The following is a 26038-nucleotide window of genomic DNA, read 5'->3' on the forward strand; positions in this document are numbered from 1 at the left end:
ATAGCCTCAAAAAAAAAACAATATAAAAAGGATTCATTATTCTATACCATATACATTTTGAGCTATGAGCATGACAAACAAAAAATCCACTATTCTGGCTATTTCAAGGGCCTAACTCTGTAATAAACGCTAATATTCTCAAGAAGTATGCCAAGTGTGCAAGGTCACATTATGATAAAGACTCACGCAAGGTTTCATCAATTTATATCAAATACTTTTTGAGCTAGGCATGTCACAGGGTGAAAATGTGCATTTTTGACTATTTCAGGGGCCATAACTCTAGAAATAGGGGGCGGACCCGATGAAAAATAAAAGGTGCGCAAGTTCATATCATGATTAAGACTCATGCAAGGTTTCAAATATCTATATCAAATACTTTTTGTGCTCGGCGTGTCACAAAGTGAAAATGTGCATTTTTGACTATTTCAGGGGCCTTAACTCTAAATTAACCAACAAGAAAATAGGTCAGGATTAAGAATATTAAAGAGAGTATTGAAATCTGTAACAAAAGTTATACACATGGTCCAAATTTCAATGCTGTCTCTTCAAAAACAAAGAAGTAGATCAGTAGGTCATAATTAAGACTATTCAAGATACCGTATTTTCCCGTATTAACGCCCCCGGGGGCGTTACATTTTCCAAAGAGGGGGCTTTTATTTGAGGTAAAAAAATAAAAAATGAAATTTTTTACAAAACTTAAAAACATCGTTCAAACTAGCTGTAAAGTGTTTCTGTGTTGTTTAATCGCCCCAAAACGTAATTATTTGGCATCAAATTTAATGCAGTGTGTCTTTTATGCATTTAAATACGGTACCTCGTGTATTCCATGTCTGGCTTTTTGACACGCTCGCGACATTACACATTACTTCATGACCCAAGCTGTGTACTCCGATAACATTTTCCTTAGTACATGCGGGTAGCTAATAGCGCAATACACAATGTCATTGGTTTGACAAGCTGCTATGCCTGCTTTAAATTAAAAGTTCTTAAAACTGCCAAAGAAAAGGGTAAACACTTTGCCGCAAGTTTGTTTAAAGTCGGCAGGAAGCGTGTGTGCGAGTGGTATAAAAACAAATCAAAAATGTATTTACCGTTTAATTTTCTGTTTGATGATTGGATACGTACCGTACTTAGAACAAATGTTTTGGACTTACGGTACATGGACTGTTTAAGAGTGTGTTTAATTTTTAATACATTGGACTTTAGTACTGTAAATCTGTAAATTACTTATTATGTGGACGCATAAAAATGAGGTAGGTGATTTTTTTCCTGTTCTTGTTGACTTTTTTTCCCTCCAAAATGGGGGGGGGGGGGCCTTAATTCGGGAAAATACGGTAAGTATTGAAATATGTATCAAAAATTATACAGGTGGTCCGAATTTCTATACTGTAACTTCAAAAACAAAAAAGTAGGTCAGTAGGTCATGATTAAGACTATTCAAGACCAGTATTGAAATCTGTATCATAACATTATACATGTGGTCCAAATCTTTGCTGTTACAGTGTAGCTTCAAAAACAAGAAATATAGGTCAGAAGGTCAGTGCTAAGAACATTAAAGATGAGTATTGAAATCTTTATCGAAAGTTACAAACATGGTCCAAATTTCTATGCTGTTAAGATCGGTGTGCAAAACTGTTCCGCGCAATATCGATGCGATCCCAAACTGTTACATGTACGTGTACATGTCATCCAAATTTCAAGGCTGTATCTTAAACAAGAGGGCCATGAAGACCCTGTATCGCTCACCTGACCTACTGACCTAAAGATCATCAAGATTAACATTCTGACCATGTTTCATTAAGATATGCTCATAAATGTGGCCTCTAAAGTGTTAATAGCGTTTCTTTTGATTTGACACGGTGACCTAGTTTTTGACCCGACATGACCCAGATTCAAACTTGACCTAAAGATCATCAAGATTAACATTCTGACTAAGTTACACGAAGATACAGCCATAAATGTAGCCTCTAGAGAGTTAACAAGCTTTTCCTTTGATCTGACCTAGTGACCTAGGTTTTGACCCCACCTGACCCAGATTTGAACTTGACCTATAAATAATCAAGATTAACATTCTGACCAACTTTCATTAAGATGTGGTCATAAATATGGCCTCTACAGTGTAAACTAGCTTTTCCTTTGATTTGACCTGATGACCTAGTTTTAATTCTACATGACCCAGATTCAAACTGGACCTTGAGGTCATCAACATTAACATTTTGACAAAGTTTCATAAAGATAAATCTTAAATCTGGCCTCTACAGTATTAACAAGATTTTCCTTTGACTTGACCTGGTGACCTAGTTTTTGACCCTAGATAACCCAATATCAAACTTGTCCAAGGCTTTATTAACTCATTCTTTACGCACGACGCATTTATGCGTCGGTCGATTTTTATCTGTATACCGCGTGCCGCTTCTAGGCGGTGTTGTTATCTACATCTGGAAACCGCGTGCCGCGTACATGCGTCTTTACAGTAATAGCTCTGAATTCCGCGTGACGCTTTCAGTCGTCGCATTTCATTGGTCTTAAATGAAATCTTAAAGTTCTTTCTAATAAATTGGACCAATCAAATTTTTTGTTGCGTAACATTTTTAAAACGTAAATAAACCGGATGTTGTGAAAAAATAAATGCTTTCGTTGAAGAAAGCTGTAAAAGCAAGTGTCGTTCGAGTTGTAATTTGTGATTTCTCGAAAGCCTGAATATTACGGATGATTCTTTATATGATCGAAACAAGAGCTGTCACTAATGGTGACAAATGCCCCCGCAGCACCTTGACCTTTGACCTGGTGACCCCAAAGTCAGTAGGGATGGTGTACTCAATAAGTACTATCAGCATGTGAAGTTTGAAGGTCCTGGGTGAAGTGGTTCGCGAGTAAAGTGCCTTCATGCAAAAAGTTAACGTTGGCTCCTGTGACCTTGACCTTTGACCTGGTGACCCCAAAGTCAGTAGGGTTGGTGCACTCATAAAGTACTATCAGCATGTAAAGTTTGAAGGTCCTGGGTGCAGTGGTTTGCGAGTAAAGTGCCTTCATGCAAAAAGTTAACGTTGGCCCCTGTGACCTTTGACCTGGTGACCCCAATGTCAGTAGAGGTGGTGTACTCAATAAGTACTATCAGCATGTGAAGTTTGAAGTTCCTGGGTAAAGTGGTTTGCGAGTAAAGGGCCTTCATGCAGAAAGTTAACGTTGGCCCATGTGACCTTGACTTTTGACCCCAAAGTCAGTAGGGGTGGTGTACTCAATAAGTACTATCAGCATGTGAAGATTGAAGGTGCTGGGTGCAGTGGTTCGCGAGTAAAGTGCCTTCATGCAAAAAGTTAACGTTGGCCCCTGTGACCTTGACCTTTGACCTGGTGACCCCAAAGTCAGTAGGGATGGTGAACTCAATAAGTACTATCAGCATGTGAAGTTTGAAGGTCCTAGGTGAAGTGGTTCGCGAGTAAAGTGCCTTCATGCAAAAAGTTAACGTTGGCCCCTGTGACCTTGACCTTTGACCTGGTGACCACAAAGTCAGTAGGGGTGGTGTACTCAATAAGTACTATCAGCATGTGAAGTTTGAAGGTCATGGGTGCAGTGGTTTGCGAGTAAAGTGCCTTCATGCAAAAAGTTAACGTTGTGACTAACGAACGAACGAAAGAACGAACGGACGGACAGTTGAAAACTAATATGCCTCCCTTCGGGGGCATAACAAATAAATAAATTAATTAATTAATAGATACCAATGAAGATTCATTGAGAAATGACAGCTGGAATAATGCAGCCCAAAAATATATACTTTTTCGCTCGTCGCAGTGCAGCAAATAATACCATCTGTGGGATCAAACAATTTTACTGCTAAACGAGTTAACTTCTGATTATAAGCGCTCTTACGTTTTATTACAATAAAAAAACATTAAACATTGAGCCAGAATTTCATTCAAATCTGTCAAAATTTAGCAGAGATAAAATTAAAAATCCAGCTAAGGGAACTAGAAAAGGCCTCGAGTATATTCTTTATAAGTACTGATTTATTTATTTATTTATTTATTTATTCATTCATTCATTCATTCATTTATTTAATTATTTATTTATGAATCTATATATTTTGTTGTTAAACTTCGAAACTGTCTCTTGATCTATGGAATAAAGTGTTAATAATAACTCAATTAGCTTGTGTGTGATACTTTAGAAACTCTACTTTCAAATTTTCATAAAAAAACATGATTTCTGAAAATTAATCCAAAATAATCTCATTTTCAGCGCTGTAGTTTTTGTCTAAAATAGTTAAAATATTCATCTATTTTCATTTAATTACATTCATATTAGATACATACACTATTTTTATGAGAAATAATTTTATTTTGAAGCGTTCTAATTGTCTGGATGCGTATAACTGAGTAAAATCAGTGTTAGAAAATTACAATCGTATTTATTTAAAAATATTTTAAGAATTGTTCTTATTTGTTGTTTAAATCAGTGCATGATAAAATTTAGCATTTTATAAATGTTGTTAAGCCTAAACAAAATCTGATGTTTTGTTTCTATTCAACAGTCTGCTGAAATGAATGTATTACACAGCTGCATGAAATTATCTTTGTTGCTAGCTACTTCAATTTACTTACAAAGTGCAAATCCCATACCTATTAGCACATATTTGATGTCATATGTCACTAATTAACAACAATAGCCCAAGCAAAAAACTATAAAATCAATGTTATCTCTCAAAACACCTCTACGTATTCAGGGCAGATTGGCTTATCAGCCTCCTAGGTGGCCGACAGATAAATATCAGCAGAGTAGAAGTGGAGATAACGCTTTAGGGCAGAATGAGTTAAGGGTAAAATCCTGACCAAGTTTCATTAAGATTGGGCCTAAATTGTGACCTCTAGAGTGTCAACAAGCTTTTCCTTTCATTCGACCTGGTGACCTGGTTTTTGACCCCATATGACCCAATATCAAACTCATCTAAGATTTTATTGAGGGTATCATTCTGACCAAGTTTCATTAAGATTACGTTAAAAATGTGACCTCTAGAGTGTTAACAAGCATTTCCTTTGATTTAACCTGGTGACCTAGATTTTAACCCCAGATGACCGAATATCAAACTTGTCCAAGATTTTATTAAGGGTAACATTCTGATAACCCAAATTATAATTCTAACACGATCTGCAGCTATAGCGAAATCGCCTATACATGAATCTACAATAAAATATAGCTGTTCCATTCCACCCTACGATAGTAACGTGACTGAGAGATTCTACTCTGCTTCTGTTATATGCAGAATAAATACTCTACTTTTTCAGTGCTATGTAGTAGTAATAAAAAGTACATCAAATTTTCTGAAACAAACAATTTCTAAATGATGAATTTATCTGTTTATAAATATATTTTTACCGAAAGAAAATGTTTCAGCATGGTAATTAAGTTTCAACTTCAACATCTGTGAATCTAGATCTATATCTGGTCGTGTGCGTAGTTTACAGTTTCTGCGTTGTAGGCACCACAAATGTCAACTAGATTCTACTTTGACAGTAAATACATTATAATTCATGTCCCAATCTCCCAGACTCAAGTGTTTACATGAAAATATGCTGCAATTAATGTTCTGGCATGTATGTTTCAGTGCCATCATGTAGGTGATGTGTACTATTTTTAGAAACTGCATATATAAGTTTTGAATGAAGTATTTACTTTTGACTTTTACATCCGACCTTAAATGTTACTGAAAATAACATTTTCACAGCAGTAACTACTTAATAGATCTACTTTAAGGATAAATTGAACGAGACTTACCTTAGTAAGGTGAAGTTTAGTTGTTATTTCATCAACTGCATTCTCCTTAAGGGGTCACATAGAGTATAGGTGCAGCAAGTGGTCTAGGCTTATCAGTCTTTAGAGATGAGGTCACCATGCTGTCATCCAAATCATAGAGAATGTGCATGGTGACCTTGTTATGAAGAATCAGAAATTTTGGGATGGGAGGGAGGGTATGTGACCCGTTAAGGAGAATGCAGTTGATGAAATAACAACTAAACTTTACCTTACTTTATTCAATTTATTCATTTCATCAACTGCATTCCCTTAATGGGACCCCATAGAGATTTTCTGATACCTTCATAATGGGAATTCATTTGTTTAAACTAAAATGAAAAAACAACATTTATTCCAGAATAATTTTTATGTCTCATTAGTAAGCTTATTATTGACAGTACATATAAATCTAAAATCTATGCCAAATGCAATGACTATCTAGTACATTATTTCCTGTATTTTCAGCATAATTCTCCAAGGACTGCATCCTGTATGCCTGGAGTGTCTGTTTTGATTGGCTTATTGTAAAACTGAGCAAATGTTTTAGCATTTGACCAACCAGCAGTTTTTATAATGACATCTAATGGAATACCAGTTATCTTAGCTTTTGAAGTTGAGGCTGCTCTAGTACTGTGAGCACCAAAACTGCCTCCTATCCCAGCTTTAACAAGCACAAGTTTGACCCATCTGGAGACAGTGCTTTTTGAAACAGGATTATGGGGACTGATAGTACTTATCAGGAGCCTCTGACTTGTCCGAAAAGGTTCAGTTCTATCTAAATATGTCTGCAGTGTTTTGACAATACAAACATTGCAATCCTGAGAGTATTCTTCTAATGTTATTAATTGTGGTTGAAATCCAGGACGCGATTGTTTCAACAGTTTTCTTGGCGACATTTTTACACTTCCATTACATAACTGAATGTCATCAATATCTAATATATGTATTGTTTGGCACCTCTGTGCAGATAACAGCAAAAATAGCATGCATAATTTGGCTGACAAAAGTAACAGCGTTGTATTTGAGTTTGACAGTGTCTTCAAATATTTTAATACAGTTTCAACATCCCACACGTGTGTATCTTGGGAAAGGTGGCCGTTTATTAAATGCCCCTTTCTTTAGGTGAATAACTTCAGCTGACTGAAATTTCTGTGCCTCCACAGATTGATAAAAAGGAATTTAGACCTGATCTGGCAACACCCAGAGATCTATACTGGAGGCCATCATTGAATAATTTCCACAGAACTGCAAGAACTAGATTCAAAGAAGGGTTAATGGGGTTAAATTTACTCCCACAGAATCTGAGCCACTTTTCAATGTAAACACTGTATTGTTTTTTAGTTCCATCTCGCCATGAGTGGAGTATAAGGTCTTGAGCTCCCTCAGGGACACCTTTTTGCTCAAGGGCTGTCCGGATATACGAAAAAGCCCTAGAGACATCTTTTTTAGTGGATGCCTTCTTTCTGGACGATGAGGAAGATATAGAATTTTCTGGGGGCCTGGGAGGAGATAACAATTTCCGCAAATCAGTTGAAGTAGACTTGGCCACCAGCTTTGTGTTGGCCAAAGTGATGCAATTAACACAGCCTCTGTGTGATCCTGCTCAACTTTCTGTAGTACTCTTGCTAGAAGGCTGAAAGGTGGAAAAATATAGTAAAATTCATTTGACCAAGTTAATGAAAAGACATCTACAGCAAAAGCCTCAGGTTCAGGTCTGTGAGAGACAAATTGTTTTAATTTGTTATTAAGCCTTGAAGCGAACAGATCTGCTGACATGCCCTCATACAACTAGTTTCAAATAACTTAGGGCATGATGACCACTCAGTATCTTCATTGAATGACCGTTATTCCTCATTGGCTTCCTTGCTATCTAAGCCAGGAATATGTTCCGCAGACAGATGTAAGTTTCTATTTATACACCAGAACCAAATTTCCTGAGCCAGCTCAACTAGATCTGGTTTTTTGCCCCCAAGCTTATCAATATACGCACAATTAGTTGTGTTGTCCATATAGATTCTGACATGTAAGTTTCTTGCATCCTTGCAAAAGGACATTAGGGCCAACTTGGCAGGCTTTCAATTCTAATACATTTATATGAAGACTTTGCTCTTTTGCAGCATGCCCAGTCACGCAGAATCCTGCGTTTTTCACGCAGAAAACACGATGTGCACGCAAATTTTTCGATGGCCGTGCGTGCAGGAACGCATATTTGTTGTGGCCAGCAAATAAACGAATTCGGCTCAAAAATTGGTGGTCGCTAACCTAAAACCCGGGAAACGCTTGCTTTTGAACAGAAAACCAATAAGCTTCCAGCGGCAAACATCTGCGCGATCTAGATTACTCCAAATACGTCACTAACAAAAATGGCAGACGAGCATGAAAAACTTCATTCTGGGTGGAAATATTAAATTGACCTCAGTGCCATATGAAAGGCCGGGTTTTCACTACAAAATAGGCATCATACAGCATTAGTTCCTGCAGGCGTACTGTTGATAATGTGCAGAACAGAATGGTCATCGAGTACTACTGTAAGCAAATGCCTAAGCCAGAGAAAAAGCTGCTGAAGCATTTAGGCCTTAGACATTCGTAATAGTTAAATACTGTTCTTTATGCCTTAGCAGCATATAGTAAACAGGCTAAGCCTATATAAATACAGTATGACTGAGTTTACTGAATAAATACTGTAAACATTATCTAATATCTGTTGCTTTTAGTTTTCATACCAGTACATATGTTCATGTTTTGGGAAAATTCAGTGTACCCAGATTTTTTAAGCCTGTACCCACATTTTCCAAAAGTAGTGGGTACAGGTACCCACTTTTTAAAAATCCTGTGGGCATGCTGCTTTTGTGGACCAGACCCCTCCTGTTCGTGCCCCGTTTGTTTTATTGTATGACCCTCAGCCTGAGTTAGAATATGGTCTGAATATATGCTTACAGCTGGAGGTCCATGGGATATTGATTTGTAGGCCCCCTCTAGATTTTGAATCCACAACTGCAACACTGGATGTATTGCAAAAGGGATATACATAAAGCTATTGTAATTGCCCTTGTGCTTCCTAAGCTCACACTCTTTGACCTTTTCCAGAGGTTTGTAATAAAGTGGTGCATATTCTACTCCAGGCTCTGCAAATACTCAGCCTAGCAAATTTTCGAATTTCTGTTCTTTTTTTGACTTAAAATAGTTGTACATAATCCAATGATCTCATGGGCTCTTTCTGGAGTTAGACTAACTGTCATAGTTAGTGCGCACAATACAAACCCTAGAAATACTATTTTTTGACATGGGATCAGAACAGATTTTTTGGTATTAACAGTGAGACCTAGTGAATCAATATGATGAACTGTGTCTGTTATACTGCGTAAACATGACTCAAACGTTTGGCCTTGAAGGCAAGAGTCATCTATATAGGCAGTGCTTACGTGCCCAAGGGATCTTAGTTTCGCAAAGACTGGTTTCAAGACTTTAGTAAATACCCGAGGTGCAGTAGTTAAACCCATAACCAAGGATTTAAACTGATATTTTGTGCCATTGTGCCAGAAGCTGAAGTATTTCCTGTCTGCTTTATCTATTGGAATAGAGTAAAATGCCTCAGATATGTCAATGGAGCCAAAGAAACAGTTTTGTCTCATGTTATTGATTTCCATCTTATGAATAAATGGCATGTACTTATCATTGAAGGATTTCAGGTTAAGAATAATTCTAACTCTGCCATCTTTTTTAGGCCTCATAAAGATGTTTGAAACATACTCATCGGCATCATTTAACCCTTCAACAGGTTCTATAATCTTACACGATAGAAATCTCTGTATCACTAAATGAATCTTTTCTTGCTCTTGCTTTGAACTTGAAAATAAAATTGGCTTAGGTATAAACTGCTGTTTTAGTTTAGGTTCACAAATATCTTCAACCTTATATCCACTAATTGTCTCAATTAGTGATATCAAGCCAGTTGTCCCTAAATTGCTTTGTCTTCCCAGCAATAAGTTATTTGGTGTGTTAATAAGACAAAGTTGTCTTTCTATGTTTATTAATTCACTTACTGTTGCTACTTCCTGTACATCTTTGTGCTTTTCTTGGGTTTCCCTTGCCCTTGTTGTTGTTGTTTGAAGAACCAAAAACTGTTCTGGGGGGCAGACTTCTGCTGAACATTGTTTGTTCTGTACGAGCTCCCTACAATGTGACGTGGTCGCTGTTGTTGTGTGCCCCCCCTTTTCGATAAAAAAGAAGACATTGGTTTTGATTGCACAAAGGTTACTTTCTGGCTATCAGCTTTCTTAATAACATCCTGTAGTTATCTCCAAACAGCTTTGTGGTGGAGGCCTCATTATCACAAAGACCTCTATACTGGGATCAACTCTTTCCTGATGCGTTCAGTCCTGGCATTGCTGGTAGTGCGGAACAACAGACACAATCTTGAACGCATCCAGTACCTGTTTTGAAACATCTTCATGTTCCTTTCTTCTTTATGATCTCTACAGCTCTCACTAGTGGGGTCAGAGCCAGCGTGTAATTGCTTTGAACTTTCTGTAGGAGAAAGTCTGTTGTCTTTATGTGCGATTTTAACTGCCTCCAAATCGCCTCCTCAATGGCAGGGATTTGAAGATCTTCAACATTTTGTGGCGGCTTATGCTTATCTCTAAATTCTTTCAGTTTTTCAGCATCCTTCTTTCCTTTTCCTCTAAGGCCCTTATTGGCTAGGTCAGCAAGCTGCTCATCCACTCCTTCCCCAGTATAAGCCTAGACCACTTGCTGCACCTATACTCTATGGGGCCCCATTAAGGGAATGCAGTTGATGAAATTAGAATTTACTGAATATCGGAAAATTCCCTTTTATGCCACACTTTCCATTTGTTGGGAGGTTTTTATAATAGCATATGACCAGCCGAATGATGTGTCGAGATAGAATGTAGCGCTTTAAAATGCTAAGAATTTGCGTGGTTAGAATCAAAATAATAAGTATGTTCCAATAATTTTATCAGTTAATAAAATATGGGTAATCGCTATGCACTCGTGATTTAATTATTACACATCCGAACTCCTGCCCATATTTAATTAACTGATAAAATATAGGGACATATTTATTATTTCTTAATTAAATTCTAGAAAATATGAAGCATTTATTCCTATATAACTCATATACCAAGTGAACCCCAGGGCAGGGCTTCTTTTCACCGCAGGGGCATCATTTGAACAATCTTTTTAGAAATTCACTAGGCAATGCTACATATCAAATATCAAAGGCCTAGACCTTGAACTTTCAGACCAGAAGATTTTTTTTTCTTCCTATATAATCCTATGTTAAATTTGGGACCCCCAGGGCAGGGCCTCTTTTCACCCAAGGGGCCTAATTTGAATAATTTTGGTAGAGGACCACAAGGCAATACAACATACCAAATATCAAAAGCCTAGGCCTTGCAGTTTAAGGCAAGAAGAGTTTTAAAGTTTTTTCCTATATAAGTCTATGTAAAACTTGAGACCCCTAGGGGCTGGGACTCTTTTTACCCCAAGGTTATAATTTGAACAGTTTTGGTAGAGGCCCACAAGGCAATGCTACATACCAAATATCAAAGGCCTAAGTCTTTTGGTTTTAGACAAGAAGATTTTTTCCTATATGTCTATGTAAAACTTTTGACCCCCCCACCCCCCGCCCCTGGGGCGGGGCCTCTTTTCACCCCAGGAGCACAACTGAACAATCTTTATAGAGAACCATTATATGATGTCACAAGCCAAATATATATCAGAACTCTATGCCTTGCGGTTTTGGATAAGAAGATTTTTAAAGTTTTTCCTTTTGGTTGTCATGGCAACCAGAGTTCTGCATGAAATTCACTTCTTTGATCAGTTTTGAAAGGGGGCCACCCAAGGATCATTCCTGTGAAGTTTGGTGGCTTTCAAGAAAATATTTTTAGAAATTGTTGACAGACGCACGACAGACGGACATTGAGCAGTCACAAAAGCTCACCATGAGCCTTTGGCTCAGGTGAGCTAAAAAACATTCCAACTTATTTCTTGCATTTGCAACAAATTTACATATAAACAAGAGCTGTCTCCATAGGATGACACATGCCCCCGATGGCACTTTGAATGAACAGTTATGGCCGATGTTAGAGTTTAGGACCTTTGACCTACGGACCTGGGTCTTGCGCGCGACACGTCGTCTTACTGTGGTACACATTCATGCCCAATAATTTTAAAATCCATGCATGAATGAAAAAGATATGGACTGGACATGCCCATCAATGCACTATCATGAAATATGACCTTTAACGTCTACGTGTGACCTTGACCTTTGAGCTACGGACCTGGGTCTTGCGCGCGACACGTCGTCTTACTGTGGTACACATTCATGCCAAGTTATTTGAAAATCCATCCATGGATGACAAAGATATGGACCGGACACGAATGCACATCATGAAAAATGACCTTTAACGTCTAAGTGTGACCTTGACCTTTGAGCTACAGACCTGGGTCTTTCACGCGACACGTCGTCTTACTGTGGTACACATTCATGCCAAGTTATTTGAAAATCCATCCATCGATGACAAAGATATGGACCGGACACGAATGCACATCATGAAAAATGACCTTTAACGTCTAAGTGTGACCTTGACCTTTGAGCTACGGACCTGGGTCTTTCGCGCGACACGTCGTCTTACTGTGGTACACATTCATGCCAAGTTATTTGAAAATCCATCCATCGATGACAAAGATATGGACCGGACACGAAAATTGCGGACACACCGACAGACGGTTCAAAAACTATATGCCTCCCTTCGGGGGCATAAAAATTGCTCACATTCATTTTCTGCTTGCATTTTTCAAGTGCTGAATTTGGGCCCTATATACATCCACCTGAGCACTTAATGTAATGTTGACAGTGACCATGATCTTAAGAAACTTAAGTCAAGGGTGGTTCATAGTGAATTTTTTTTTCCATGTTCACTGTGACTTTGAGCTAGGTAATTTCTTGACAACTCAGCTGCCATGACTGCCTACTGACATTCCAATTTTTTGCAGGATCCTGGAGTGTTTATACTTGATAATAGTCCTTTTTATTCTAATCTATTGTAATTATTTAAAGCAAACATATTTCGTGAAAATGGCTAAATTATAAATCTAAATGGAGTTACCTCACTAAAGCTCATAGATTGTTTTCCCACTTACTTGCCAGCAATAACCAGAGTCATGAGCTTTCATCTCATCATATATCTTAACTCCACCGTAAGGTCCAAACATGACACGTGGTTGTATCTCTTCCTCTGTGAAAACACCAAGACCTGCACCAACAATACCCGAGGGCTTTACAACCAATCCCGGAGGTAAAGTATGAAGGGCTCTGTCTGGATCATACTCTGAGCTCACCTAAATATAAAATAAATCTGTTAAACAAGAGGGCCATGAAGGCCCTGTATCGCTCACCTGACCTTTTGACCTCGAGATCATCAAGATTAACTTTCTGACCAAGTTTCATTAAGATATGGTCATAAATGTGGCCTCTAAAGTGTTAGATAGCTTTTCCTTTGATTTGACCTTGTGACCTAGTTTTTGACTCCACCTGACCCAGATTTGACCTTTGTCTTATAGATCATCAAGATTAACATTCTTGCTAAGTTTCATTAAGATTGGGCCAAAATTGTGACCTCTAGAGTGTTAACTAGCTTTTCCTTTGATTTGACCCTGTGACCTAGTTTATGACCCCATAAGACCCAGATTCGAACTTGACCTAACGATCACCAAGATTAACATTCTGACTAAGTTTTGTGAAGATACAGTCATAAATGTGGCCTCTAGTGTTAACAAGCTTTTCCTTTGATTTGACCTTGTGACCTAGTTTTTGACTCCACCTGACCCAGGTTTGAACTTGACTTATAGATCATCAAGATTAACATTTTTGCTAAGTTTCATTAAGATTGGGCCAAAACTGTGACCTCTAGAGTGTTAACTAACTTTTCCTTTGATTTGACCCTCTGACCTAGTTTTTGACCCCATAAGACCCAGATTCAAACTTGACCTTGAGATCATCAAGATTAACATTCTAAGTTTTTAAGATTTAAGTGGCCTCTACAGTGTAGATTAGCTTTTCCTTTGATTTGACCTGGTGACCTAGTTTTTGATCCTACATGAATCAGATTGAAACTGGACCTTGAAATCATCAAGATTAACATTCTGACCAAGTTTCATGAAGATACAGTCAAAAATCTGGCCTCTACAGTGTTAACAAGCTTTTCCTTTGATTTGACCTGGTGACCTACTTTTTAACCCCAGATGACCCAATATCAAACTCGTCCAAGACTTTATTAAGGGTAACATTCTGACCAAGTTTCATTAAGATTGGGCCAAATTTGTGACCTCTAGAGTGTTAACTAGCTTCTCCTTTGATTTGACCCTCTGACCTAGTTTTTGACCCCATAAGACCCAGATTCAAACTTGACCTTGAGATCATCAAGATTAACATTCTGATTAAGTTTCATGAAGATACAGTCATAAATGTGGCCTCTAGAGTGTTAACAAGCTTTTCCTTTGATTTGACCTAGTGGCCTAGTTTTTGACCCCATCTGATTAACTTTTAAACTAGATTTATATATCATTAAGATGAACATTCTGACCAAGTTTCATTAAGATAAGGTCACAAATGTGGCCTCTAGTGTTAACTAGCTTTTCCTTTGATTTGACCAGGTGACCTAGTTTTTGATCCCAGATAACTTAATATTAAACTTGTCAAAGATTTTATCAAGGGTAACATTCTGACCAAGTCTCATTAAGATTGGGCCAAAATTGTGACCTCTAGAGTGTTAACAAGCTTTTCTTTTGATTTGACCCCTGGAAACCCAATATCAAACTCATCCAAGATTTTATTAAGGGTAACATTCTGACCAACTTTCATGAAGTTTGGGCCAAAATTGTGACCTCTAGAGTGTTAACAGTCAAATTGTTGACGACAGACACAGGATGGACTTCATTCTCAGGTGAGCTAAAAAGAAAAAGCACTGTAACAGGAGACAACACGCTTGACTATTTTGATGCTAGATTGTGAAATAGGGATGGAGCTATCAAAGGAGTGTTAATGATCCCAATGTGGTGAAGATACTGGACAATAGTTTTAAGTCTGAGTCAAATGTATTTTAAGTAATAACAGAAAGAGTGACAGTTTATCAAATCATTAACTATGTTTATAAGGGTCAGAATTCATTGAATATTTCTGCAAGATTAATCACACCCTATTACCGGATGTCCACCACGCCGAGGGATGCGGCTGCCACAGAGGTCAGAAATCAATAACGATGAGTAGTGGTGTTTAAGTCTTTTGAGCTGTATTTTTTATTTCGATTTTTCATGAAAATATTCTGGTGCAGGCATATGTGTAAATGCCTTAACATATTATATAATTTATCCTGGCGGCCAACTTTGGGAAATAAAGAATAATTCAGCTGTTTAAATTGGACGTTTATTAAAATTGATGCAAAAAATTATATTCAACGGCCCAATTCGAAGTGTTTACAAAATAATTTGATCTAATTTACCTAACAAGTCAAACGATCAATCATCTGGGGATAATCCTGACAAGTTTCAAGTCTGTCCGTACGTCGACGTTCTGACCCTCCAAAGGGACCCGGGTATAGTCACGCATGATAAAGTTTACCACAGAGGGCATTTTTAAATGATGCCCATTCCACCGAGGAGTCAAAATATAGGATACCGTTTACGGCAGAGGGAAATTTTGTGTAAAAACGTCTATTTCGGCTGTTTGTTTCGCTTTTAAGTCTTGGGAGGTCATGGAATCATTTGCAGTATGCATTTTTATATACTTCTGTTTAAATATGGGTGATTTGCAATGGCGAACACCACTGTAACACAGTGTTAATCAGTCTAGATGGTATTTCCATCTCCGACATTGCATACTATCTGCTACATGTATAGATTGGTTCTGCTGCTGTAAATGTTCATTTTGTAAAGTCATTTTTGTTTCAATTTCTTTTATGATGAAATATACAGAAATAATGATATCTTAAGTCCTGATACTTGCGTTCTTGCAGGATTCAGTGCTGGTTACGGTTAATATTAGATATTAAATCGTTAAATGCATTTATTATATACAGCTTTCATTTAAATACACATCAGATCATATATAGACCTCTCCATGCTTAGATTTTTTTATATTTAATAATTATAGGTGGTGGGGATTAATTAAGAAATAATAAATATGTTCCTATATTTTATCAGTTAAATAAATATGGGCAGGAGTTTGGATGCGTAATAATTAAATCACGAGTGCGTAGCACGAGTGATTTAATTATCCGCATCCAATTAACTGCCCATGTTTTATTTATTGATAAAATTATTGGAACATATTTATTATTTCGATTCTAACAACGCAAATAATTCGCATTTTACAGTACTACATTTTCAGCGTAATACGTCATTCGGGTCATATGCTGTTACAATTTACCCCCTATGGCTAGAAAGAGTTGCATAGCCAATGTAACGTATAGATATTTGTTTCTTTTTTATCAGAATTTTGAGAAGTATTTATAATTTAGTTATCTAACAGCTCGCAAACTAATTATGATAGAATCGTCAAATTAAGCGAGTTGACCCTGTGTTACAAGTTAGGAGCTTAACTTTATATGACGTCATACTTTATCCCTTACAGAAGCAAGCCTCTGTGGCGTACATGTTGCGTATTTGCTGTGTATATGCCGCGAACACAGTAGTACGCCAGAGGAGTACATTTTACATACACCGCATGCCGCGTACTATTTCGACGAGTACACAGCATGTACGCAGGAGGGACTTGTACAAGAAAATAGTACACTGCATGTACACCGCAGATACTTTGAAATTTGTGCAGTACACATCATAATATGCGGGAAAGACTTGTACAATTTCTTTTGGCATTTATACTTAGTTTTTTTTTTTATAAGTTAAAGTCTGAAGTAAACTTCATATACGTGGGAGGGACTTGTTCATTTTCTTTTGGTGTTTATACTTTGAATTTTTTTAGGTAAAAGTCTGAAGTACACTTCATGCAGGAAGGATTTGTTCCTTTTTTTTTTTTTTTTTTTGGAAGCAAGAACTTGATTTCCGAGTAACTTTTATCTTAATAGCATAGAATAGTTCAGATTACCCGTATTCTGAACATTGAAAATTTGACAAACTATTTGCAATGTTCATTTGTGAAGCTTACATCTTAGTGACTTCTGAGCTGCACCTTGCATCCAGTGTAAAAATATATTCTTTTTCATTTTGAATTAATCCTGGAGCTTTCTAACTTGGATAATTGAAAAGCCTTATTTGAACTTTGTTGCATTACATTTTGTAATACATGAAATAATTACCAAGATAATGCCTCAACAGCGCCCGAATGAGAAGAATTAATAGCTCTCATTGTTATTCGAATACTCTTAAACAAAACACAATTCTATCATGTTTTATAAAGGCTTTAATGCTCATTATGTTAACTCATTAAGGCCTCACCAAATTAAAAAGTTGTTCATCGGATTTGCCGCTCATATATGTATATTTTCAGAACGTTTTTGGCTAATTGCGCTCGCCCCATTGGAAAAAATCAATCCAAAATTTTTTGGTGCGCTACTTTTTACGGACGTAAAAGTGTATAAATGCTTATATAATTCCAGTCCTAGATTGTTCTCAGCTGGATTTTAATCAAAATAAATACATATTACTCACACATCGTCTATAAAAAATCGTAACACTTATATTTAGTTGCATTAAAGTTGTTTCCCCTTGATGCAGTTACGCCATTTTCTTCAAATGTTTACCAAATTACATGCTACAAAAATTGATTTATTTGATTGAAAAGTGGATGAAGAAAAGCATACTAATTTATTTGATAACATCAATCTACATTATTTTGGTAAGGGTAAATATTTATTGATGTATGTCACTTATCTTTTTTCTGTTTTTTTCTGTCCAAATGATCAGCATTTGCATACGAAAGTTGGTGGGGTAAGGAATTTACATTATCACAGCAGTTTCGCCACAAGAGTACACAGCATGTATGCAGCAGGAGTACACAGCATGTACGCCGCAGGACTCGGGCCAGGAGTACACAGCATGTACACCGCAGGAGTACACAGCATGTACGCCGCAGGAGTACACAGCATGTACGCCGCAGGGGTAGTACACCGCAGGCTCATTTGCATGTGAAAAGTGTATGTGCCGCGTACATGCTGCGTACTATTTCCCGCATACTAAATTCCTCCAGCGTACATCCTGTGTACTATGTAGTCCACAGCATGTATGCAGCAAGTAGTACGCGGCTGAGCTCATTTGCATGTCAAAAGTGTACTACAAACGTACTATCGGTGTATGTGCGGTGTATATCCTGCGTACTATTTAAAGCCCTTGATTTCAGTACACATCATGTACGCATCATATACGCTGTATGTACACAGCAAGAGTACGCAGCAGGCCTTTTTCTTCTGTAAGGGATGTCATACATTTATGACGTCACCGCTGAATCTTAATTAAGCTAACTGAATTCGCTTGTAGAGATCGAAACGTGTTTTATGGTCCTACACATGTCAATATGACATTTTATCATATTTACCTTTTTTTAGATGCTGTTTTCAACCGTTTGGCCTTGAAATAATTTGTATGTAATGGAACTGAAGTAGAATCTCTTATGTCACAATCATAGGGGGGTGAAATGTAACAGCCAACCATATTTTATCGTAGATTCATGTATAGGCGATTTTGCTATATGTTTATATACCAATTGCTGCAGATCGTGTTAGAATGGAAAATTCATAATTATGGGTAGTGGGGTTGGAGGAAAATTAAAAATCATGGGTAGTGGGGTAAGAGGAAAATAACAAATTATTGGTGGTGGGGTTTCTCAAAAAGTGCCTTCCAACCCCTCCATACAATTAATTCTTGAACTGCCCTTATCTATACACAGGGAAAACAGAAAAAATTCTATGAAACAGTTTTTTCAAAATAAAAAAAAAATAAAAATATTCTTCACTGAGTATTTTCATAAAAGTTCACAGAAGTGAATATGAAACTTTTTTTTTTCATTTGTACCCATTATTGTAATGATATAGTATTACAAATATGATTATGATATCAAAGAAGTAAATAATCCTGTAAAAAGAACTAGAGTTGTCACAGGAGTGATGAATTATACCCCCACAATATGGCCTTGTCACAGAACAAAGCCAATGTCAAAGCCGAACTTGCTTGACCTTTGACCTACTGACCTCAAAATCAATACAGGTCATCTGCTAGTCATGATCCAACATCCCTATGAAGTTTCATGATCCTCTGTCCAAGCGTTCTAGTTATTTTCCAGAAAAGGTTTCAATGTTCTGGGTCACTCTGACCTTTGACCTTTGGCACTCGAAATCAATAGGGGTCACCTGCTGGTCATGACCAACCTCTCTATTAAGTTTCGTTATCCTAGTCCAAAGCGTTCTGAAGTTATTGTCCGAAACCCGTTTTTAATGTTCCAGGTCACTGTGACCTTGACCTGTGACCTCAAAACCATTAGGGTCAACTGCTGGTCATAACTAACCTCCCGTTCTATTTTCATGATCCTAGACCCAAGCATTCTGAAGTTATCAGCTGGAAACCTTATAACTGTTTTGTGTCATTGTGACCTTGATCTTTGACCTACTAACCTCAAAGTCAAACTTGACCTGTATTTTATCATGTTACACCTGTGTACAAAAAATTATGATCCTAGATCCAAGTGTTCTCAAGTTATCATCCGAAAACCTTTTAATTGTTCGAGGTTACTGTGAACTTGACATTTAACCTACCAACCTCAAAGTCGATCTTGACCTGTATTTCATGATAATACACCTGTGTACCAAAATTTATGATCCTCGGCCCAAGCGTTCTCAAGTTATCATCCGGAAACCATTTAACTGTTCAGGATCACTGTGACCTTGACCTTTGACCTACTGACCTGTATTTCATGATGTTACACCTGTGCACAAAAATTATTTAAATCGGTCAAACCTTGAATGAGTTATCATCCGGAAACCATGAAAACCAACGGACCAACCAACTGACAAGCTCACTCCATAAATATAATAAACCTTACTGTGCTGTCTTGATGCATATTTTGGATGGCATTTATAAAACAAGAGGGCCATAATGGCCCTATACCTGTTATCACTGCACTTAAGGACAAGAAGGTCAAACAACAAAGGGAAGAAATTTAACTAAAAAGAAAAAAAAATTCTTACAAGGTACAGATATGTCAAAATTCACCTAAATATTGGAGGTACCATCGATGTTGTACCACAGAAAAGTGGTCTCGGTTTTTCCCTACGGCCAATCATAAACTAGGTCACCCAGTCAAATAAAAGGAAAAGCTTGTTAACACTCTAAGAGGCCACATATATGATCCTATCTGCGTGAAACTTGGTCAGAATGATTATCTTGATCATTGCTTGGCCAAGTTTGAAACTGGGTCATGTTGGGTAAAAAACTATGTCACCCACTCAAATCAAAAGAAAAGCTTAATAACACCTTAGAGGCCACATTTATGATCCTATCTTCATCAAATTCTTGATGATCTCTCAGTAAAGTGTGAAACTAGGTCATGTGGGGTCAAAACTAGGTCACCCACTCAAATCAAAGGAAAAGCATTTATGATCCTATCTTCATGAAACTTGATAAAAATGTTTATCTTGATGATCTTCAGGCCAAGTTTGAATCTGGGTCATGTGGGATCAAAAGCTTGGTCAATAGGCCAGATCAAAAGAATATCTTGTTAAAACTCTATAGAGACCACATTTTAAGTTTGAAATTCATGAGAAACTGTGAGAATGTTTGTCTTGATGAAATCTAGGTCAAGTTTGAACAAGGGTCATTTGGTGTAAAAAAAAAAAGGTCACACAGTCAAATCAAAGAAAAACTCTGTGTGTGCAATAGGGGCTGCATTTTTGACGGGACATTTGTTGAATTCAATCAGAATGATCTTCTTGATGAAATCTAGGTCAAGGTCTAATATGGGTCATCTGGGGTCAAAATCTAGGTCACCTGGTCAAATCAAAGAAAAAAAACCTTGTGTATGCAATAGGGGCTACATTTTTCATTTGATGATCATGCAACTTGATCAGATTGTTTGTGTCCATAAATTCTCAGAGGAGTTTTTACCAGGGTCATGTGGAGTTAAAAACTAGGAAACCAGATATAATCAAAGAGATTGCTTACACTCTAGGGGCCACATGTTTTATTCAATCTTCATAAAACTTGGTCAGAATGTCTGTTATCATAAAGTGTTGGATGATATCCAATCTGGGTCAGGTGGGGTCAAAAACTAGATCACTAAGTCAAATCAAAAGAAAAGCTTGTAATCACTCTAGAGGCCACATTGTTGCTCCAATCTTCATGAAACTTGGTCAGAATGTTTACCTTCTTGGAAACTGCTGATGGATTTGAATTTGAAAATGGGTTATGTGGTGTCAAAAACTAGGTCACTAAGTTAAACATGTTTACAATGTTATGGTGTGTTACTCAGGTAAGCAGCCATCTTGGCCCTCTTGTTTTAGTTACCGAGCATAAACCATTTTCAGTTTACAGCAGTCACCATGACCTTGACCACTAACACAATAGGAGTAATCTTCTAACCACAGGCATCCTATTAAGTTAGATCCAGTTCAAGAGTTATAGAGCCGACATAAAACAAAGTCATGATCATTTTATTTGACCGGTAAGTGTGACCTTGACCTTAAAGCTAGTCATCCAAAACATATCACTGTGCTCTGCATGTCATCTTGATGTGGTGAACATTTGTGTCCTGTTTCTTTAAAATCCTTCAAGGGGTTCAAAAGTTACAGAGCGGACTTGAAATTGCTTTAGGACAGACGGCATCATAACATAATACGTCCTTTTGGGTGTATGAAAATGCCAATGTTCTTCAATTTTTGTTCTGAGGATTTTCAATTTCAAAAGCTCTTCTACTACTACACAAGCTTTTTCATTGCAATTATATTTATAAATGTAAATCAGTCTTGGACTCATTTCCAGAAGCAGACATAAAAAAATATTTATGTACAATTTTCAGCGTCTACATGTTTTTTACACATTTCTCTATTATTATATCTTAATTACCAGGTATAGCTTCAAATTTATAATTACTTAGGTTTTAGACTTTTTCTGAAGAAGCTTTTGTCTATCCTCTTATGCAGGATGTAGTTTTATAGCTTATCAATTTTATATTAAATATACAGTTTGCAAAGGAAGTAAAAATGTTAATGTAATTAGCCAATGAAAGTTCTGTTAATAATCAAAAGTCTGCCCTTGACCGTAACATATTTTAAAAGATCTTTGTTACCACCTCAATACTATTCATATTTTCAAATTTGAAATTTACCCCCATGTTTTCAAAACTCCAATCAACAAATTACCTTGAACACTGACAGGCTTTTAAGTGACCTTTGATGAAAAACTTGGAGAAAAGTAGGAGCCTCCAATATAAAAAAGTACGCAAAAAAAAGTAGGAGTCTGATGATAAATAGTAAGAATGTTTTAGAACAAACTCAGGCTCAGATCCAGAAATATTTGATTGGGGTAGCACCAGTTTTAGAACAGAAGTGTCATCAGCAAGGTGCAGTGCCGAGAAGGGGTATTTTTGGTCTAAGTTTGAGGTACTGGAGGGTACTCCCCTCATTTTAGAAGTGGGGGTCAGGGGGGCTGTACCTCTGGAAATACAGGTATAAAACGGTGGGCTCTGGTGCATTTTTTGATCTAAATTTTGAGATATTTGAGTCATTTAAGGGGGGTTAGGGAAAATTCTGAAATACAGGTACAAAATGGTGGGCTCGGTGCATTTTTTGGTCTTATTTCTGAGGTACTGGGAGGGGTACTTTCCTCATTGTCAGGGTGGTCTCCCCCTGGAAAATTTTGAAATATAGGTATGAAATGGAGACATCTGGTGCATTTTGGGGTATTTTTTGAGAAGATATCGAGGGGTGAATGCGACAAAGTGCTAAGTGCATTTCATGAAATTTTACAGAAGGAAAAAACATTCCTGTTGCTTTTTTATTCTGACAGCTGTTGTAATATTTTTAAATCTGATTAAAATCAACTTTATTTTTTTAAATCTAGTGGATTTTTTAAAGAAATGTCTGACAGAAAAGAAATTTTAATCAAAATGTCACTTAAAACTTTTTCGCACTCCAAATAGATACAAATTTGCAAAAAGGTAAGCGCGACAAAATTCTAAGTGATTTTATATTTTATTATTAAAGGGACATAAAATTCATCTTTTTGTACCTAGTTTTTTGTAGTCTTTGAAATCATTGAATAAAATGAACCTTACTAAAACCATGTCACTTAAAACTTTTTCGCAGTAATTTTTGTTTACTATTCTAAAACTTTGTGACTTCGAAAAGAGTCTAAGTGACATTATAAGTAAGCCCTTACAATGGATCCAATCATCCAAAGTTTTTGCTTTTGAGCTTATTTTTCTTTAGAAGGAAATATTTTTCATGTATCTAGTAAAACAACATGGTGTTTGATGGCTGGACACAAGAAGTGGGCCCCTTAATTTCTTTCACAGTAATCAAAAGTAGTGTTCACTGTACAGAGCATAGCATAGCGAATGAAACTGCTTTATCTGTGGATTATCTTTTCAATAATACATGAAAATATTTATCCAACTAAGAAACAACACATAATTGTTTTCCATTTTATTTATTTATAAAGCTTTTAAACTTCAGTAATTTCTCAGACTCACAATTACACTGAACAAAAATGGCTAGCCAATCACAATGTATCTTTATAAATAAATTATATTCTTTGGCTTAGTTAGTGTATCAGTTTTAAGAGAATTATAAAAATTGTATTTCAGACATGATATTTTCCTCAGAGTTAAAAATTCATGCATTCTAATATGACTATGTAGCAATGCATTATTCATCACAACATTATTATGTTAACATGATATTTAGCACCATGACTGTAGTGCTTTCAAATTTGATTCAGTATTTTACCTAATAGCATTTTTAAAACGAAATGTAACACTGCACAACTGTCTAGATTAATTTACGCACATACTGATATGGTATTTTCGCTTTACAGAATAATTTGCCATCATTTTCGCCCAAATTGAACTCTTCCGCAAGACATATTACCATTTCCAGTCTGGTGTGTATAAACAAAGGAGCGTGATGACACGCCATGCATACACGAGGAAACAGTTCCATAATATTGATCTAAATTTTACGACAAAGACATATTAGAAAGGAAATTTTCTATAGCAAAATTATTTATAAATGGTACTTTTGTAGGGTTTATTGCAGAACTCATTTGTATGTAATATAAATAATTAATTTACAAAAGGAAAATAAAATATGATGATTTGTCAGTTTCCACATATTAGTTGTGTGCTAAATTACACAATTGTTCTTAGTATTCATATATTACAATGTAGTTAAGTACTTTAATTTTGTTTTGTGTGGTAGCAGCACATAAAACACATGACATGCTGCTGAAATAAGAATAAGGTCATTGTATTCGGCAGGCATCGTGGGATCAGATTCTCCCCAAGTTGCAACTGAGTATACTGCTTGGATCAGGGGGTGTTTCATTTGTACACCTGACCCAAGAGGAAAGATTTACAACACGTTAGTCAGAACTAGTGCAGTTGTACATATAGAAATACTTTTTGAGTTCAAATAATTATATTTCACTAATGTATACTTTTCCCTGTTCTCATTTAGATAAAAAATCTTGAGACAAATGTTTGAAATAAAAACGAGAGCTGTCACTAATGGTGACAAATGCCCCCACAGCGCCTTGACCTTTGACCTGGTGACCTTGACCTATGACCTGGTGACCCCAAAGTCAGTAGGGGTCATGTACTCAATAAGTACTATCAGCATGTGAAGTTTGAAGGTCTTGGGTTATGTGGTTCGCAAGTAAAGTGCCTTCATGCAAAAAGTTCAAACGTTGTGACGAACGAACGAACGGATGGACAGTTGAAAACTAATATGCCTCCCTTGGGGGGCATAAAAAGATCAGACAATTTCATCTGAAGAACTTTAAATGCATTCTGTCACTTAGCACTTTTTCACAGTAAACAATAATTAGTTTACAGCCACATGTTTACTGCGAAAAGTACCAAGTGAAAAAAAAAGAAGAATCAAAATCAACTTTGTCAAAAAAAAAAAATATCTTTATACCAGATACTGATAATGATATCATACTTAAAAGAAACCAACTAAATGGCACAATTATTGAAAAATATTTGTCACTTGGTACATATACTGAGTGCAAACTTGATATAGTTCGGTGCGAAAAAGTGCCAAGTGACGTAAGGCTAGCACTGTGTCGCATTCAAATGGTATATAATTTTCACTTAGCACTGTTTGACCATTTTGTTATAAATTCATTTAATGACTTGCTATAATCTTGATATTTTTACAGGACATGGGCAAGGTCATAAACACTTGATATATGAAAAAAAAGTGATTTTTTCAAAAAATGTCACTTAGCACTGTCGCATTCACCCCTCGATATGAATCCTTTGCCAAAACAGTTGGGTGCAGCTTTGATGAGTATAGGTCACTTCTCAGCAATCTGGGGGAGGGGGCTGCATGGGCACCCTCTGCCCAGCCCTGGATCTTGGTCTGAATCATGTGCATATACTCACAATTACATAGCAGGACTTAAATCAAAATATTTTCATGCTGCTTTGAGGTTCCTATTGTACATGGCTACCTGCATCCTCTTATGCTTCAATATCAAGGTCAGTATTCAACTCACATGAACTGTCAGCAGGTTTCTGCATGCATAAGAAGTCACCAGCAGTATGTCAAAGGTCTCTAGTGCCTCACCAGTACACTATCAGTCCTTATATTATACAACAAATTTCATCATACAAATAGACTAGCAACTGACCAATTATAAGCAACTTACTTCTGCATCTCTAATATACTCCAGTGCGCCATGTACAGGACAGTCCATATCATATTCTTTGTTACATTCCTCACAATCTAAAATGATAAAAAACTAGAAAATGCTTTTGTAAAAAAGCGCATGTCTCCCCCAATGCAAAGTCCTATAGGCAAGAAGTCAGTAGGGGTCAGGAGCGAAAGTCAAAGAGACACTGATGGTTGGCTGCAATAGGGATCATCTACTTGGCATGTCCAGTCATCCCGCTAAATTTCAACACTCTTGGCCTAGTGGTTCTCAAGTCACTGTTCAGGCTCCTGTGACCCTGACCTTTGATCAAGTGACCTCAAAATAAATAGGGGTCATCTAC

General features: G+C 36.8%; 1 protein-coding gene across 3 annotated transcripts in view; it reads right to left on the reverse strand.

The window, feature by feature from the left end:
• The window catches only part of LOC123538618 (zinc finger protein 85-like), a 108703-nt gene that overhangs the window by 13601 nt on the left and 69064 nt on the right, over positions 1–26038 (reverse strand). For all 3 annotated transcript variants that reach the window (XM_045322839.2, XM_045322838.2, XM_053530152.1), the window contains exons 7-8: positions 25693–25769; positions 12958–13155 (exon numbers count right to left, since the gene is read on the reverse strand). In XM_045322839.2, the coding sequence (XP_045178774.2) occupies positions 12958–13155; positions 25693–25769 (275 nt within the window). The remainder of the gene's footprint in view (positions 1–12957; positions 13156–25692; positions 25770–26038) is intronic.

Source organism: Mercenaria mercenaria, chromosome 18, assembly GCF_021730395.1.
Source record: "Mercenaria mercenaria strain notata chromosome 18, MADL_Memer_1, whole genome shotgun sequence".
NCBI classification, from domain to species: domain Eukaryota; kingdom Metazoa; phylum Mollusca; class Bivalvia; order Venerida; family Veneridae; genus Mercenaria; species Mercenaria mercenaria.